The 16,868-nt window shown below is 41.8% G+C and overlaps 1 protein-coding gene across 2 annotated transcripts in view; it reads right to left on the bottom strand.

Annotated features, from left to right (window-relative positions):
• cdh4 (cadherin 4, type 1, R-cadherin (retinal)) overlaps positions 1-16,868 on the bottom strand; it is a 216,047-nt gene that overhangs the window by 30,686 nt on the left and 168,493 nt on the right. For both annotated transcript variants that reach the window (XM_075460365.1, XM_075460366.1), the window contains exons 6-8: positions 15,150-15,305; positions 9,589-9,733; positions 299-471 (exon numbers count right to left, since the gene is read on the bottom strand). In XM_075460365.1, coding sequence (XP_075316480.1) covers positions 299-471; positions 9,589-9,733; positions 15,150-15,305 — 474 coding nt within the window. The remainder of the gene's footprint in view (positions 1-298; positions 472-9,588; positions 9,734-15,149; positions 15,306-16,868) is intronic.

The following is a 16,868-nucleotide window of genomic DNA, read 5'->3' as shown; positions in this document are numbered from 1 at the left end:
CAGCAATTAGATTCAGGGATTAGAGTGATATTTCTGGACGGGGAGTTTTTGATTTTGCAGGTGAGGCTTTTTATTGGGTCATTTGGTACACTTGTGAATTCAGAAACACACAAACAGTGTACAGTATAACAGGAGTGTAAGAAGGGAAGTTTAATAACATGTTTATATCAAAATATGATAAGTTACAAGTATGAATTGTAGACTATCTATTCGCAACCTTATCAAAAGCTTTATCTCGTGATTAGGTGAGAACAAATGGGCTGTGGAGTGATGAAATGGGGAGAAACAGAACACTGACCTCTCTGTCCAGGCCAGCTGCTACTGTAACTATGTCTCCAGTTTCGCTGTTGATGGTGAACATGTTGGGGATGGGGCTGTGGGGTGTCTGCGAGAGGATGCGGTAGCGCACCATGCCGTTAGCTGTGGTGGAGTCGTCCGAGTCCGTGGCTGTCACCTGCATCACAGATGAGCCTGAGGAGAGAAAGATGAGTTAGCTACCAAGACAATGAGTGAGCTACAGCAGAAAAATCTGCAATGCAGGCACTGGAAGAGGTCAAGCCAGGACCAAAAAAAAATCGAAAGGAAAAAAAAGCAAGACACTTCTCAACAGTTAGAACCCATACATTAGAAAAAGACAGCAAAATAAAGGTTTTCGTAAGCTCTTTACTATTAATGAATTTTCAGGAAAAAGAACTCAGAAGACAACAAACTAATTCATAAACTTGAATAAAGCCAATCAGACTTTACAAATAGCTGTGACATTCTTTATTTCACAACCTTTAGAGTGAAAGCTATTAAAGGGCAGCGTACAAAAACTAAGTCTGTTAAATAAGCTCCTTTTTAAGGAACTGCTGATTTGTCTTCTATATATTTCTACTTGTGGGGCAAAGTCTCCACCTCTGCAGAGGCCATTTAGTAATGAGCAGCGCAGGGTTTTCTGCCATTTCCACCATCCATTATTTCAGCCTTCAGTGGTGCCTTGGCTCCTCTTAATGCTTTGATTCTCTCTCCCCATTTGTCTTAGAATCACACATAAACACTGTCATTTAAGGCAGACAGCACATAGGCGGTGAAACGGGGGAGTGTTTATAAGTGTGTGTGTGGGAACAGAATTTATGTATGTGGACATTTCTTTCCAGGCACATTTTAGCATTTGTATGCATGTGCTTGTTTATGTCATCTCAACATGTAGCAGGGGGATAGGCCCCGTGTCCCGGCGCAGAATTATTGATTTGCTCGAGTTTGTCAGCTGGGCTCACAAATGCGACCAGGCAATTAGGAGCACTTTGTGCTGGAAAGAGGAGAGATCACCTCGCCTCTCTCGCAGGGTTTCTGTGAAAATGTCACTTTCCATCAGGCAGCCATTTACAGGGTGCTGCTGCTGAGAGGAAAAGGACTGTCAGCTTGCAGGAGGGGAAACGCTGGAGAGAAGAGATGGCTGAAGCACAAACATGCTTAGAATGGGAAGAAAGTCCGGTGAGAAGTAGGTTAAAAAAAAAAGGAAAGGACAGAAGCTTAAGTGTAAAAAGAAAAACAGAAAGAGGGAGAAATGGCAGTGCATATGGCATCTATGCCCATATGCTGGAATTTAGCATCAAATTATCATTTTGATAACATTTATGGAACTCAGTAACTTAGCAACTGATGCAAAAGTGCTGAGGTTACATCAATTGTTATGATTGTGGTGGTGGGTACCATAAAGCAATTAAAAAATTTAAAAATAATAATAAAAATAACCTAAGTTAAATTTGTCATTCCCAACTGTCCAAATCAGAAATGTTCATGATTCCACTGAAGTTGAGGAGCTGCTGGATTGATTGCAGATTTGGTGGTCCCCTGTGGGTCTGAGCAGTTACATGTGTCTCTATTCCTATAATTGGGTTTCGATGGCACCATCATTCCAGTGACAGCCTGCATGGACAGGATAATTGTAGCCTCAAATTCTATTTCAAACTTCATTAAGTTTCAAAGCAGGATTTGTCACTTTGACCAGCAAGGAAAAGAGGAGAGTCAGAGTAAAGACAGAAAAAAGAAAAACAATTACAGCGCACAGGGCAGTATCAATATATAATATACTTTTCCAGTCCTGTGGGTGGGGGGCAGGATGTGATGAACCACATGTTGGTGCTGCTACCTTTCATTTCAATGTAGAGGATTCAGGGACATGACAATGGGCTGCTTTCAGGTCCAAAGAGGGAAAGCTATGCCTGTAAGGGTTAAACTGAGCCTGCTTAATTCCAATTTAATTTGAACACTAATTCCAAATCCTAATTGCTTTTCTGCCAAAATCGCTGGACCTGAAAATTTGGTGGCAGAAGCGTACACTGAGGGACATTTTGCTCACGTAACAAGAGATCGGTGAGGTCTATCTGCTGCCTAAACATTAATCAGCCGGAGTCAACATCTAACTCCCAATTAGAGAGACGATGGAGAAAAAAGAGGAAGATGGATAGAGACAGAAAGGAAGATAAACACAGACTGACTCCACAGACAGAGAAGAAAAAGAAAGTGCAGATGAGAATAGTGAGGCGGGAGTTCATAAAGACCACAAAAAGCCAAATTGTAAGGGGAAGGCAGTGATTGAGGGCATGGGATGGAGGGGATAAGAGGATACCGTTTCTTATTGGTTGAGGTAAGATATGGAGGCTGCCTCTCAGAGGAAAAGAGAAGCCACTGTATTAGAGATAGCAAGAAGGATAAGCAGAGGGTTGAGAGATAAGAAAGGTAAGGGCGATAGTTTAATCCTGACGAATCTTGTTGGAAGTGATAGAGAGGACATTGGGTCTTATGCAAAAAACTTCTAATGGTGTAGAGTTTGCTGTGAAGACATGAAGTAGAGTCTAACCAATTTAACCTTTCAGAGACAAACAAATGAATTGTGAAACTGGTGCAAAGGCCTGATCAAAGGCATCCTTTTCGCATCCTATTCCTCCAGTCACAGCGCATTAGCCATGTCCGCTTGTCCATGCAGCTGCAGTAAAGAGCATAACCATTTTCTGCGCCGACAATGGTGGGTAAATGGCAGTTGGAGTATTTCCAAGGCTTGAATAGGTCCAAATTTGTCCTGGTTGAATCATCTATCAACATTAGCAGATGCATTAGCTGGTTCGCTAAAGGAGCACTTCACTGATTTTACACATCAGTTAACCTGTCACGGTGAGAGCTACTCAACCTATCAATAATTTTGTGCAACGTCTATTTTTGACATTGTGGGCAGAGCAAGATGACGTCATCAGATTTATATTGGTTTGTACTCAAATGTCTGAACACTTTAGTTACCAACTGCCGGATATGAAGTTTGAAAAACACTGCAGGCAGGGTCTGTTGAAAAGACACTATGTAATATTAGCATAACAGAGCAGATGCGGGAGAAGTGGGATCCAGCAATTTCTGAGCTTCAGCTGCTCTGACAAACAGTCAGGTGCTCCCTAACTACTTACATCTGTCACACATAAACTTTCATAAAGCTTTGGCAAAGGTTCATTAAGGGAGATCTGGTCCATTTCGTTCACTCTTTCTTGCCACTTGGGCTTTTCAACTGCTTCCCTGCCACTTCCTTCTTTCCCACATTGTGGAATCTGACACATTAGTTATGATGTCACAGCAGTGCTCCAATGATCTTTCTGCGTCCTTTCTCACCCAGCCAATCAATGTCTTTCCATTCCTTTTAAATCTCACTCTTGCTGTTATTCTCCTGACAGACCATCTGTACTCCCCAACTCCAACTTCTCCAGTTGTCCAACAGCCTCAGTAGAAGCCCACCAGCAGTGTCTAGACTCCAAGCCTTTCTAATGATCCATCACCTTTAGCCTTGATGCAGCATCGGAGTCTAACTGCCAATCTTCATCCTGATCATTTGTGCACAACTTGTTTTCTAATTGTTGTACACCAGTAAATTTGCGTCAACCTTTAATTTGAGCTCTCCTTATTGAACTGATGTGTGTTACTAATTCTTTAGAATATCATGAAAAATTAAAAACAAAACTTAATGTAATGTCAGGGTATGAAAGGCATGTAATGGCTCCGTATAGCTTGGTCTTCAACTTTCCTATGTCTGGAATTATGGTAAAATACACAAACATTTCTATGGGTCCACATAGAAAAAAAACGAACAAAGTTATGGGTAACCACAGGTAGCAGAGGCTTGTGGATGTGTATACCACCTGAATCTCAACAAAGTGCTGTCAGACTGGATGATCCATCTCCTGACAGGAGGCTGGTTCAAAACGGAAAGGAAAAAAACAGTCAACATGATACCTTGAATCTGTTCAAGGCTCAGGGGCATCACACTATTTACAGCTAGCTGCCATCACAACTGGCAGGAAAACGGGACTTGTCAGAAAAGCAGCTGAAAACTGACGGCCATACCTCGAGCAGTAAAATGCAACAGAATTATCCGGGACAATTCCACGTTTTCTTTGCAGAGGAATGTTATGGATACTATCATTAAAAGCCCCTGTACACCAAATGATTCTTGGGATTCTGGAGAGATGAAATGATTGCTTAATTTAATAAACAAGTTAACGTCTAATGATATTTCGGCAGCTTGCCAATGGAAAAAAACAAAACAATACCAGAAAACTGACTAAATGGACTAAAATCTGTTTTAAGTAGCTTGCCTCTATGAAACAAATGGGTAAAGAAGTGGCACAAAATAACAACCCCTTATAATGAGATGGCAGTGCACTAAATATTGATGGGCTCTCTGGAGTGACACTACATCACAGACTGACAGTCTGTTAAGACCACAGTGTAAAACGCCTTGAAACTCTTTTATTTACTTCCATCACTTCAATCTCCCTGCTCCTCTACCAGTCCTTAATTACCCCCTTCCACTCCGAGCCCGGATGAGATGAAATGTTTGTTAAATCTCTCCGCAACTGTTGGAGGAGAGGCAGAAAAGCACTTCCTCTGTCCCCCCTCCCTTGGGAGGGTAAATCGACTGTAAGAGAAGGCACTCAGCTGCTAGTTTTGATCCTGCACTCTTATTTCACAAAGCCCTTTTGGGGAACATGGTACATAAAAGGGAACGACTTGATGTCAGATTTGGAGAGAAGGTGGAGGAAGGGACACTGACAGAACATCCCAGCATCGATGAACACCGCAGCCTCAGAACACAAGAGACCAACTCGACAAATCTTTATCTGAGGCCACTTCACACCTTGGAAGAACTGTTCCATTGGACTGAATTTCACCGGTGTCAGAAGATTTTCGGTGAGGGGTATTTCCGGAGCACCTTTTCAGTTTGTGTGTATATAGGCCTGTATGTTGCCTGAGCTTGTAGCTCCATGTGAGCACCGGGTGACCACCACCTCTGTCTTCTTTTTTTAGCAAGTTATATCAGGATAATCCTCTTTGTTTCAGATTGAATTTAATTTATTCCTCTTTAAAAACAACTGATTGAGATGTGCTGCTTTGGATTCAAAACAAAAATTAATCCCATTAGCCACAGTTTTATTTGTTGCTGAGCTTAGGCCTGTTGGCAGAAAATAACAAATGGAGCGGTTTCAAACTGGTCCTGGGTGTTGGTTTGATCGGATCTGTCCCTACCTAACATCTGGAGATGTTGATAAGGGTGGTTCCCTGTAAGTCTTCCTCTTTGATGGGATTCTCACAGAGCTAGATATGAGAATGAGTTGTGATGCTTCAGAGAACCTTTGATAGTTGGGTCTTTTAAATACTGAAAGTAAGGCTTAGCATGTGGGGGGTATGGCATTTAGAAAAAAAACGAGTGGCCGTGGATTCTCATTAGATACAACATAGTTTTGTTGCTGTTTCACACATTTGTCAAAAGGTTAACATTTTAACATAAAAAAGAACAAGCAAAAAGGATAACATATACAGGAATAACAGAAGCACAGCTAAGGAGTTCTCGAGTAAAGACTCAGGTGAGGGCAGTGAGTCACAGAGAGATGAGGTGAAAAAAAAGAAGCGTATGTGAAGCAAACCAAAAATAAAGTTGCACCCGTTTTCTGCCAGAGCTTCTGCTGAGATTTCTGTCACTATGTCCATACAAGTCGAGCAAATAATAGTTTGTCTTAACTGCAGGCAACTGAGATCAAACATTTTCAGTCATTTGATGTTAGATTTTAAAGACAGGTTTCAACAAAGTTTGCAAATTCCTCATCATCCTAAACTTTCATACAAACTCATTAAAAATGTTTGCGCTCGAATAATCAGGCGACAACATGAATTGATAATTTAATGTTTTTATCACCGATTCAACCCGCTTTGCTGTGGCACTGGGAGATAATTGTGTCCAGCAGCATCGCGGCCCTGAGCACCATCTGTCAGCTGCAGCACGGTGACGGGTTTCACTGCTCAAATTGTTGCCAGGATGGAAACTAAGCGCGTCACCTGAGGTAAGACCAGAGAGATTTCATGGTCTTTTAAGCCACATGCAAATACAGGCTGTTCAAAGAAGATCTGTAAAGCTCAGCAGAGATACTGTGCTTTTGTTGCTCACTGAAAATATCACAGCATTTAATGAAGAAATATAAATACAATATAATAAGAAGCTTAGAGATGTGCAGAAAAGAGTGAATTAAAGGTTACAATATAGTGGCTCTGATAATACCCTCAATATATTGTATATTGTTCATAATTCCTCACATCCTATTTTTAGTGAAATCAAATAACCAAAAGAAAAGGAGATAAAAATGGTAAACGAAGGTAAATGAGTTGATAACAACGTAATGTATACATATTTTTCCCAAGTATTCTGTTGATACAATGATATCATTGTAATCGTGAATGCTGTTGGCCACAATAATTGCAGTAAAAATCTGATATCATAAGTCTTTTATTGGATTCATGGAAAAAAAAAAAAAAAACTGGAGTCAGATCGGTACGAGTGAGGACTGATAAAGAGAGGGTGTGAAAAGTCTATGGACTGTAATGCACGACCGACCCAAAATGAAGTGTTATTTGTGCCTCAGAGAGTCTCAGATTTCCTTTGGCGTATTCAACAAGTTATTTTATGGACAGTTAGTGTTTCTGCTGTTGCCTTTGCTTTTAGGATTTAAAGTAGCACAGACTCCGGTGATTAAAGAAAGATACATGAAAGACTATAGTCACAGTCAGAATTTATATTAATAATGCACCTCAGCTTCAGTGTCTATCTTCCATTTGGCTGTGTTCTTTAACTTCAGGGCTAGAAACAGTGCCTTTGGGCATAAGAACCAACTTAACTTGAGGTCTGAACTGGGTCCATAAATAGCGAGTAGAAGATTTAACTGGCAGTGGATACATTAAAGGCTTTAATGGCCCAGAAAAGTATAAAACTGTGTTTCCTCGAAACTCCACTGAAAATGAATCACAAACTGGTCATGTTTTCTACGACTAAAAAGGCAATTAGGCAAACACAAAGTCTATTTTCCAAATCAAAATTAAGTAGTTCAGAGACCAATGATTAGAATTTCTTTTATTGACGCCACACTCACAACACCTCACAAAACGTGCTCCAAAACAAGCGTTACTTGGAAGGTATTGCTCAATGAAGAGCGGAGCATTTATCCTGTAAATAGAGCAATGTGTTTGTTAATTGGAACCACAGATTTTATTCGGCTCCGTACAAAACTGAATTCAAACACTTTTGTCGTGCCTGCTCTCATTTGAAACCACGCCGAGTCTCAGATTGAAAAAACAAAGAAAGAAAGTAGCTTTTGGAATGTCTGGATGCCCTAGCTAATTAGGAGCTCTGTATATAGACCCACGCTCCACTGAGGAGTAACCGGCGTTCACGCACGCAAACACACACTCAATCACGTACTTGCTCGCCCATACACACACGTACACACACGCACGGCATGCTTTCATTTATTGTTTACAAATCCCCCAGAGATTAAACTTTGCAGCAGAACAATATCTGATCGCTGCGAAGACAAACCAGAGTCCTCAGGGTCTGATTGTTAGAACTGGAGTTCTTCCTGTCGAGACGTGAGAACTACTTGAACATTCTGCTCTTGTCTTCGGCCTCACACTGACCGCAACTCTGCTCTCCGACTCTGAGGGAAGGCCTGCCTCTCTCCATGCTCTGAAGAATCTGATAATGATGCATCCAGCCAAGAAACAGTAACACAGATCTCTCATAAACTTGGCCCTTTTTGAAGCTATTTAAATCTCGACATGGGGTTTTCTGAGGACTGGTATGCTCTCATTTAATTGGTTAAACTAACAGGTAAATGTGACCAGGGTCTGTAAGTAACAAGAGGTTGTCTATTAAAGCAACTTAAAGCACATTTTTTCTTGCAATTCACAGTATCTACTAATATAACTAATTGATTAAGAAAAACTTTTGGCAACTCATAAATCAGTCTGAAGTTGGCTTCATTTGGATTACTGCATTAGTAATATACAAAAGGGAACAGCTTGAAACCACAAAAGTGCTTCTGGAAGTGATGATTTCGTCTGCATATATTTAAAAAGTGGCACTAAATGGTTACATACATGAAATGATTACAGGCTGGCATTCAAACGGATTATATTGCTTTTACTATGACTCAAATAATTAGAGCTGAACACAAAGTGCAGTCTGAGAACACCGAGTCCTTCTCAAACAAAAGGCAACAGCAGCTCCTGCTCAGAGCGCCTGAGCTCAGAGCGGACGCTCTTCAGTTAAGCTTGTACCATACGTAAGGTAACTCCAGGCACATCAAAATGTAGGGTTGGGTTGTTGCTTCTGATTCTGTCACACGGATAAATTAAAGATGTTCCTTCCCTCTCCCCTTAGCAAAAATAAAAAGTACAGGAAAATTGCGCACTTTGGGTTAAACAATTTGGAGTAATTGAGTAATAACGTCCACCGGTCTATTGAGTTGACCCTAGTTGGTGCTTATAGGTCTTGAGTCTAAAAAAGATCCTAAAGCACCACATTTACACAACAAATAACACAATGTGTTTCTGTATTTAACAAAAAGTTAAACAAAAATGCAGAAGCAGTGTGAAAAGAACTGAGTACACTCCACGATTCAATGACCTATTGAACCACCTTTGGCAGCTATAACTTGAAATAATGTAACTGCTTTCTGCATGACGCTATGAGTCTCTCACACAGCTGTGGAGGCTCTTTTGGCTCACTTTACAGTTTTGCTTCAGTTCAAAGTTTGCAGTCATTTGTTAATGCACAGCTTACTTAAGGTCCCACCACAGCATTTCAATCAGGTTGAGGTCTGGAGCTATTCTGCAGGTTTTCTAATGTGTTTGGGATCATGGATCATGTGACTAATGTGGTTTCTGTATGTCGTGTATTGAGTTTGCTGCGACTGTCACAATACATTTATGTTCTTTAGCGCTGCACTGTTTCTTATACTGCACCTTCAACTGTTGGCCATGTTGGCATAAAGAAACCATAAGTCATGCCCATCCGTCTCTCCACACACAACTCATTTCCTCATGTCTCTCCCTCAACTCCTTTACAACTTCAAAAAAAAAAAAAAACTTTCTTTACAGCTTGCTAGCTTGAAATAAGCAAACTTGCTCAGAGAGCAACATGTAAACATCTGCTTCATCGGGGATACTTGAAGCGGAACTCCTACATCAACCTGCAATTAAAGGTGTGTTACCATGCAGAGTGCCTGACACTCTTACCTGGCTTGGACCCTTCAGCCACTGAGCCGTTGTAAACTTGGTTCTGAAACTCAGGTCTGTTGTCATTCATGTCGATCACATAGATGTAGAGATCTATTGGATTCTCCACCTGGTTCCCATTCATGTCCACTGCATGAGCACGCAGCTGCGAATACACACAAATAAGAGAGAAAGAGAAAGTGTCATTAGCATTCAGAAATAGGAGCGGCAATGTATATTCCAAATGTAACCCAACAAACTATGACAACAAGCTGCTGGCTTGATTGATACAAGGTTCTGCATAATCTCTGGACTGGAACAAACTCAGCGCACAACACAACCTTGACTTAGTTAATTGGCAACTTCATTTAACTGGCAAGCACCCGGTTTCTTGCCTGCCAATAGGGCATGAGCATCCTGTTGGCATCTTGGCATGGACTGCATCAGCACAGAGAGGGGCAAAATAGTGAAATGTTCCAGACACACAAAACAACACCTATTTTGTTGTTAGCACAGCCAGAGGCCTGGAAACATCAGAGAGGTGTTGCTGTTCAAGCTGTGGCTTCTTTTTTGTTCAGGGAGAATGTCTCGGTTTGTTTTGACAAAACCAACCATTTGGATGGATGTCTCCGTCTGATGAGCTGTTTCTTGACAATGCAGAGTGTGGGAACAGAGAAAGCGAAAGGAGGGAGAGGAAGAATGGGGGGAAAAAAAATAGAGCAGAAAAAAAGGGCACGAGATGGAAAGGAGAGGAGAGTGACTGAGTCTTGTGAAAGTAAATGAGAGATGAAAATACAAAGCGGCAGCGTGGGGGAGTGGGGGCTCGAACAGGGGGGACTGACAAAAGCAATCATCATCTACAGTGGGATGTCTTAATCTCCACCGCTGCTGCTGCACACCCTCGTCTCTCCACCAATACCCACTAATGATATCTAGAACTACGCAAAGCTTTGCAATAGCCCTGGAACCAAGCCGTCTCTGTTCACTGTGACTTATATTACTCTCATTCAATTGCCTAAAATTCATATCCTCGGCAGAAATGTTATTCAATCTCAACTTGGCTTGGTAAATGGAGGAGAGCTCCTATTCTGGCCTGAACAGACATGCTGGCAGCCAAATATTTTGTTTGCACACACTCGAGGAGAATCTGCCTGTCAGCCCGTTTACAGGAGACCGTGATGTATTGTAGGGTGACATAAAGACTGTGAATGGCAGCACCTGCCATCACCAACACACAACTAATCATTTTGGCTTTCGCGCCTGCCTTTCAAGGATATTTCAAACCATCCCCAAACCAGCAGCCGCGTGTGTTCCGCACAGGCATCCAAACACCAACTCAGACACATGTTTGTACATATTAACACACACACGCTAAAAAACACAAAGATGCATGCTGGGAAGGCACACACAGCTGATCAAGAGCCCTCTTTAGCCTCTTAATGATCCTCAAGATGCTAGTTTTCCATTGGCTGGAGCAGAGCAAACAAACAGGGAGAAGAGACCCAACAAACAAACAAGCCCAATCTGTTTTCTCAGCTGTGAACACCGCACGCTGAGGATGTGCGACTGCTTCAGTGCATGGGTGTGTGTGTGAACCTGTGATATCGATGCATTTTTGCATGGGTCTTAAAGCTCGTCCTTTGTAGGCTTTGTCCTCCCTGCCAGTGCCCGTTTATGCATGTTCTCTTGCATTTCTATACGAGTATACATCTGTATATGTACTTTTCTGTGAAGCCTTCCCATGCTTCTTCCTGAGAATTTGTTTATGCGTGTTGTTTGTGTGCTCGGTGGGAGGACTCGAAATGCGATCCGAGGGCCCGGAGCAGCGTGTGTTGCACAGAATATATGCATGCAAAGCAACATCAGTGTTCTCCAGGGTGAGATTTAGTATGAGTGGACCAACCACAGTGGAGAAATACAGTTTGTCCTTGCCCCATTGATTCATATCGCCAATATATCGCTTTACTGCGTGGTTCTTGATGAGTATGCAATGATCTCCTTCATTAGATTCATTTTTTCGCTTTCTGTGATAAAACTTTATTACCACTGCTTACCACCACCTACCACACTATCTTCATATACACCAAATTATAGACATTTTCCAAACAAACTTCTGCAAAAGATTTCTCTCTTCATGAAAAGGATAGAATGTAAAAGAGTACAATTTATAGACTGTGGTGGTCCCCAATTTCTTTTTGCTCTAATTCCACTAGTTTCTTTCAGTATTCCCTTTTTTTTCCTTTTTCAGTGAATATCTTAAGAACTACTGGATGGAATGGCACAAAATTTAGCTAAAGAATGCATCGTAATGACTGATGATCCCCTGCCTTTTCCAGCAGACCTTTCTTTTAAAGGTCCAATGTGTAGGATGTAGTGACATTTAATAGCATAAATTGCAAATTCGAAACATGCTAATCATGGAAAAAAGCTTTTTCTATAGATGCACATCCGAGTGTGCGAAACACACAGTTTTATTCCTACAACACTTCAGGTCAGCTATTCTGAATAATTCCATACATGCAGATTTAACTGGTCCATAGTTGCTTGGAGTCTTTCAATAAAGCATAAGAGTTGTGACTCTGCTCTAGAATACCTCCACAAAACAAGCATCAATGTTTTTCTTCTTCTGAATACTCTCAAGTGTTGAGATGGTGTCAGGTTAAAAAATAACAGTTTTCTGAATATTGTTGGCCATCTATACCTGCTTAATCCAACTCAGGGTCGTGGGGAGCCAATCACAGCTGTCATTGGGCAGGAGGTAGGGTACACTCTGGACAGGTTGCCAGTCCAGAACGGGGCCACACAGAGACAAACAACCATCCACGCTCACACTCACTCCTAGGGACAATTTAGAGTCACCAATTAACCTGTGGGAGGAAGCTGGAGAACCCGGAAAGAACCAACGCATACACGGGAAGAACATGCTAACTCCACACAGAAAGGCCCCGGATGGAATTCGAAGAGTTGAAGAAGTAGAAATAAAGACCAGCTTAGAGTAAAGTTATGACACTCTCACTCCGGCCATCAGTCTGTTGATCCAAATAGTGAGAGCAAGTTAGCAGCAAGACTGCGTGCCAGGCACCAGTGAAGACACATTACTACAGTTAGGAGCTGCAATTTATCAAAACATTACCAAACTCAACATTATCAGGCACCCTGAAAAAATATCAGTTTTGATCATTTTAACTCTGCCTAAAAATGATGAATATAATTACTGCCATTCTTGCAAAATATCCTGCTAAATCTTACAGTGGAACTTTTAGGCCAAATAGTGTACCTGAAAACTAATGATGGCAAACAAGCTGCTGTTCACGCTCAACTAGTTAAATCGATGTATTTCTACGTAATTCTCGAGGAAATTGCAGCAGGCTTTTTAAATTTTGAAAAAAGAATGAAAAGAAACTCCATAGTGGTGTGTTTCCATTTAGTCGTGGCTGTAATAAACAGGGATGAGAAACCTTGAAGAAGAAGAAACAAACTAAAGCAGTTGCCTTGAATTCATACAGCAACTTAAATTGAAAAAATTGATTTCTTTCTGAAGAATTATGACTGTTAATAATTAAGCTGTTATGAACAGAGCCGTGGTCTCAAACAAGCACCAAAAAAACCACAGCGACAAAAAACAACAACAAAAAAAACGAGGAAGAAAACACACAAAGTCAACTTGGTGTCGAGGTATTCATTTCAATGTGACACTTTATGAATGTTCTGTTTTTGGCAGCTGATTGCCCATATAACCCGTCATGTGAGTAAAATGTCCACAAATGTGAACCAGTTCTTTTTTGAAAAAGGTTGACATTTCACTGAACAATATGCTTCAGAGAACCTGTGAAAACACAAGCCTTGAAGAGATGTTATCATGGCCGTGGACTTGACATCAACATATGTAATCAATAAAAATTTTTTAACCCAGTTGCAAATTTGGCCTATCGTACTGGCCTAACTCATGTACATGATAAGCAAAAGTCCTCTCTGTGCCCTGAAGTACATGCATTCATTTACGCCTCATATTTGCTCAAATTTCCCTGTGCCCTGCTACAGTCTGACAAAACTGAAGGTCATGCTAATACCTACTCCTCTCCACTCACAGATCACTTCTCCCTGGTGCTTGTCTGTCAAAAACAGAAACCTTGTCTCTCTTTTCTCTCCTGAACCCCAAACTAACAAGCAAAGTTTGGCCTACGACTGCACAGCAGAGCTGGAAACTTCCTGTCAAGTTAGAAGAAAGTAAGCCATGGACTACATTTCCCTTGGGTCAAAGGCTGGGTTCATTCTCTTGCTCTAAAGCATAGATTAAATCACAGGCAGCATGGGTCTACTGAGTCTAAATAAGAGGTGCGCTCAGGTTGAAGTGCTCACAACCTAACATGCTGCTGTGTCAAATGAGAGCTGTTTACAGAATGGCAGTACTTTTCAGGGACCAATCACCTGTCAGCTTTATTGATCCCAATAAGAGCAGGAGAGACAACAAACTAACAGATAAAGAAGTGCCCCCCCCCACCCACACGCATGCTCTCACTCATCATACCCTTCCTCCACAAACAGGAGCATTCAGTTAAATTAGCTCTATCAGCAGCGCAGCCATCTATCACGCTGACAGGCAAGCGGGCGCAGGGAGCCCGACATCAGCGCTCACCTAAAGTGCAGGTGTTAGTCTTGGCTGATATGAAGTGAAACCTCTGCTGTTCCTATAGGAACCAATGGGTTGGCAGTAACATTGGTCTCCTGTGTTCTGCATATTTAATTCATAGATCCACAAAGCTGTTTAACCTGAGTTTCCAGAGAGAGAGAGAGAGAGAGAGAGAGAGAGAGAGAGAGAGACAGAGAGAGAGAGAGAGAGAGAGAGAGAGAGTGAGAGAGAGAGAAGCAGTCATGAACTCACTCTCCAGCTTCTTGTGTGTGCGTGTGTGTGTGGTGGGAGGGAACCCCATAGGCCACATGCAGGCTAACCGTACAGCTGTCAGCCTGCCCCATTGATCAGCACAGCTCTGCAGAGTGCATTAGGTAGTGTGTGGGCCTTCAATGAGAGTGAGAGGAGCTAGGTAAGGAAAACACCTGAGCTTGCTGAACATATAAACAAACATTTATCTTTTTTATCTGCACGCCTTACACAAGCGCGCACGATTTTGCAGACACACAAATCTGCGCGGACACATCGAAAGATGCATCTGCTCATTAGCTCTGATGGTGAGAACAAAGACAACAGCTTTCTGGCACTCCACCTTGGTTCTTCTTTTTTCCCCTCTCTCTCTCTCTCTCTGTACTATCCGTCCTTTGCTGCTCTGCGCAGCTAAACCTCAATGCAAATGGCAGCGTAAGTGGCAGTATGTTTTGTGAAAGCGTTCTTTGTTTCATTGCTGGCTTCAACATCAGTCAACTCTGGAGAGGCTCGTGTGAAGGTACAGAGCAGCAACTCTTCTAAATGTGCTCTGGCAGACGCCATTAGTGACAAAACGAAAAGTAGATGTGAGACGTAAAAAGTCGAGGCACATCTCCGTAGGGATAATTGGAAAATAATGAGACAGACTTAACTTGAGACGCAGGGATAACGGAAACAGACAAGGCGGTCGGGTTTTCCTTACATGGAACGAGGCTCTCTCCTCTCTGTCCAGGGGTTGGGTGACAAACATGTTGCCGCTGATGGGATCTATGTTGTAGATCCCGCTCGGGGGCTGATCGGCGCCTGCTCCCGTGATGCTGTAGCGGATACCGACATCCTTGTCCTGATCTGAGCGGATCTGAGGAGAACCAGAGTAACAAGTTCAACAAGGAGGGAACTCGTTTTGTCCTAGCTTTTCAGGCTTTTCCCGCACTTGCAGGAAAAAAACCCAAAATGTTTAGAGCGCAGCTTGAGACCTCAACTGTGAAAAGCAGATTGTGAAGTAAAACAGAAGTTTGAGGAAAAAGTCAGAGTATGTGGGATGTTTGATAGGTACACCGGTAATTAAATTTCCACAGAAAGCTTGACTTTATACCAACACTTTAATTACTGAGTCTGAGGATGAAAATAAAAAACTGAAAACAAATAAGAAAAATAAATCAACAGAAAGACAATTCTTCTGCCTCTCTTTGGGCTTTCTTTCACTGAGCAGACTGATACTTCTGATGACGACCTTTTGAGATTACGTGAAACTGACTCGTGCCTTTATTTTCAGTTGACTGGAGCTTAATATCTCAATCTGCCTGTTCCACCTTTAACCCCTCGGCTGTTATTTCATAGAAAATGTGATGTGTAATGGAGTGATACATTTTTCTATGAACACGGTTCAGTAATAATGCCTCCTCTGGTTTAGCAATAGAAATATCAATACTTTTTGTTTAGTGCTTGGCAGGCTTAAAGAGGGTGAGGTGGGGTGGGACTTTAGCATTTCTTCCTGTGAGACCGATTTTTTGCTGGACCTCAAGGACTCACCAAATAATGCAACAACATTAATGTAGCCTCAGTTAAATCGGGGGCTCTGAACGTGTTCCCATTAGTAAGTTGGCATGAAAAGCCTTTCAACAGTTTGACATTTTGCGTAATGGGTTTATTTGCTTCTTTTGCTCAGAAACAGATGAGTCATATGTCTAAACTACCTCAAAGTCACACATCCATTTTCACCGTGAAAAAAACCCCAATTCACATCCGATAACATAAAACATAGGAAATACAGACAGACAAGTACAGGAATAACAACAGTGAGGCTATCCGACTGCTGCAAATGACCGCTGGGGCATTAGTTTACTGTCTGGCTCCAGAGTCATCGGCGTGGACAGCCCTGGAACCTGTGGAACAAATCACCACCATTTATGGAGGCTGGAAGAGAGAGGTCAGAGGTCATATGAGATCACAAGTTTTTCATCTCATTATCTCAAGCCCGCTTTGTAGTGACAACAGGTAATTATGTCATTTTCTTGTATTTTGTTGTGATTATTCATAGATTCACATTGTTATTTTGAGATAATAAGACTTATTTTGTTAAGCTAAAGGGCTGATGTATTTTGTTAACTGAGCCTAAGAAAGTTAGTTTTTTTGTCACTGGGTGTCGGCCCAAAGAGCAGCTACTAGCTGAAGTGGAGAAAAGTTGGTCAAGCTACCCATGCATGCCTTGACTTACTGTGTTAGACCCTCCTCACCTGTCATGATGACACTTATGAGCAGTGAAATCATGCTCACACAAGGACCATTCATTTTTGGGCTCACTATAATCGTCTCAAGAAAACAAAGCTTGATTTCTAACTTGTGTCTCAATAGCTTCGAGTCATCTTTTCATTTCATTCATAAAGAATAATGGTACTGTTTTTTTGCATTGTTATGCTGT

Source organism: Odontesthes bonariensis, chromosome 3, assembly GCF_027942865.1.
Source record: "Odontesthes bonariensis isolate fOdoBon6 chromosome 3, fOdoBon6.hap1, whole genome shotgun sequence".
NCBI classification, from domain to species: domain Eukaryota; kingdom Metazoa; phylum Chordata; class Actinopteri; order Atheriniformes; family Atherinopsidae; genus Odontesthes; species Odontesthes bonariensis.
This window is presented reverse-complemented; position numbering and strand designations above follow the sequence as displayed.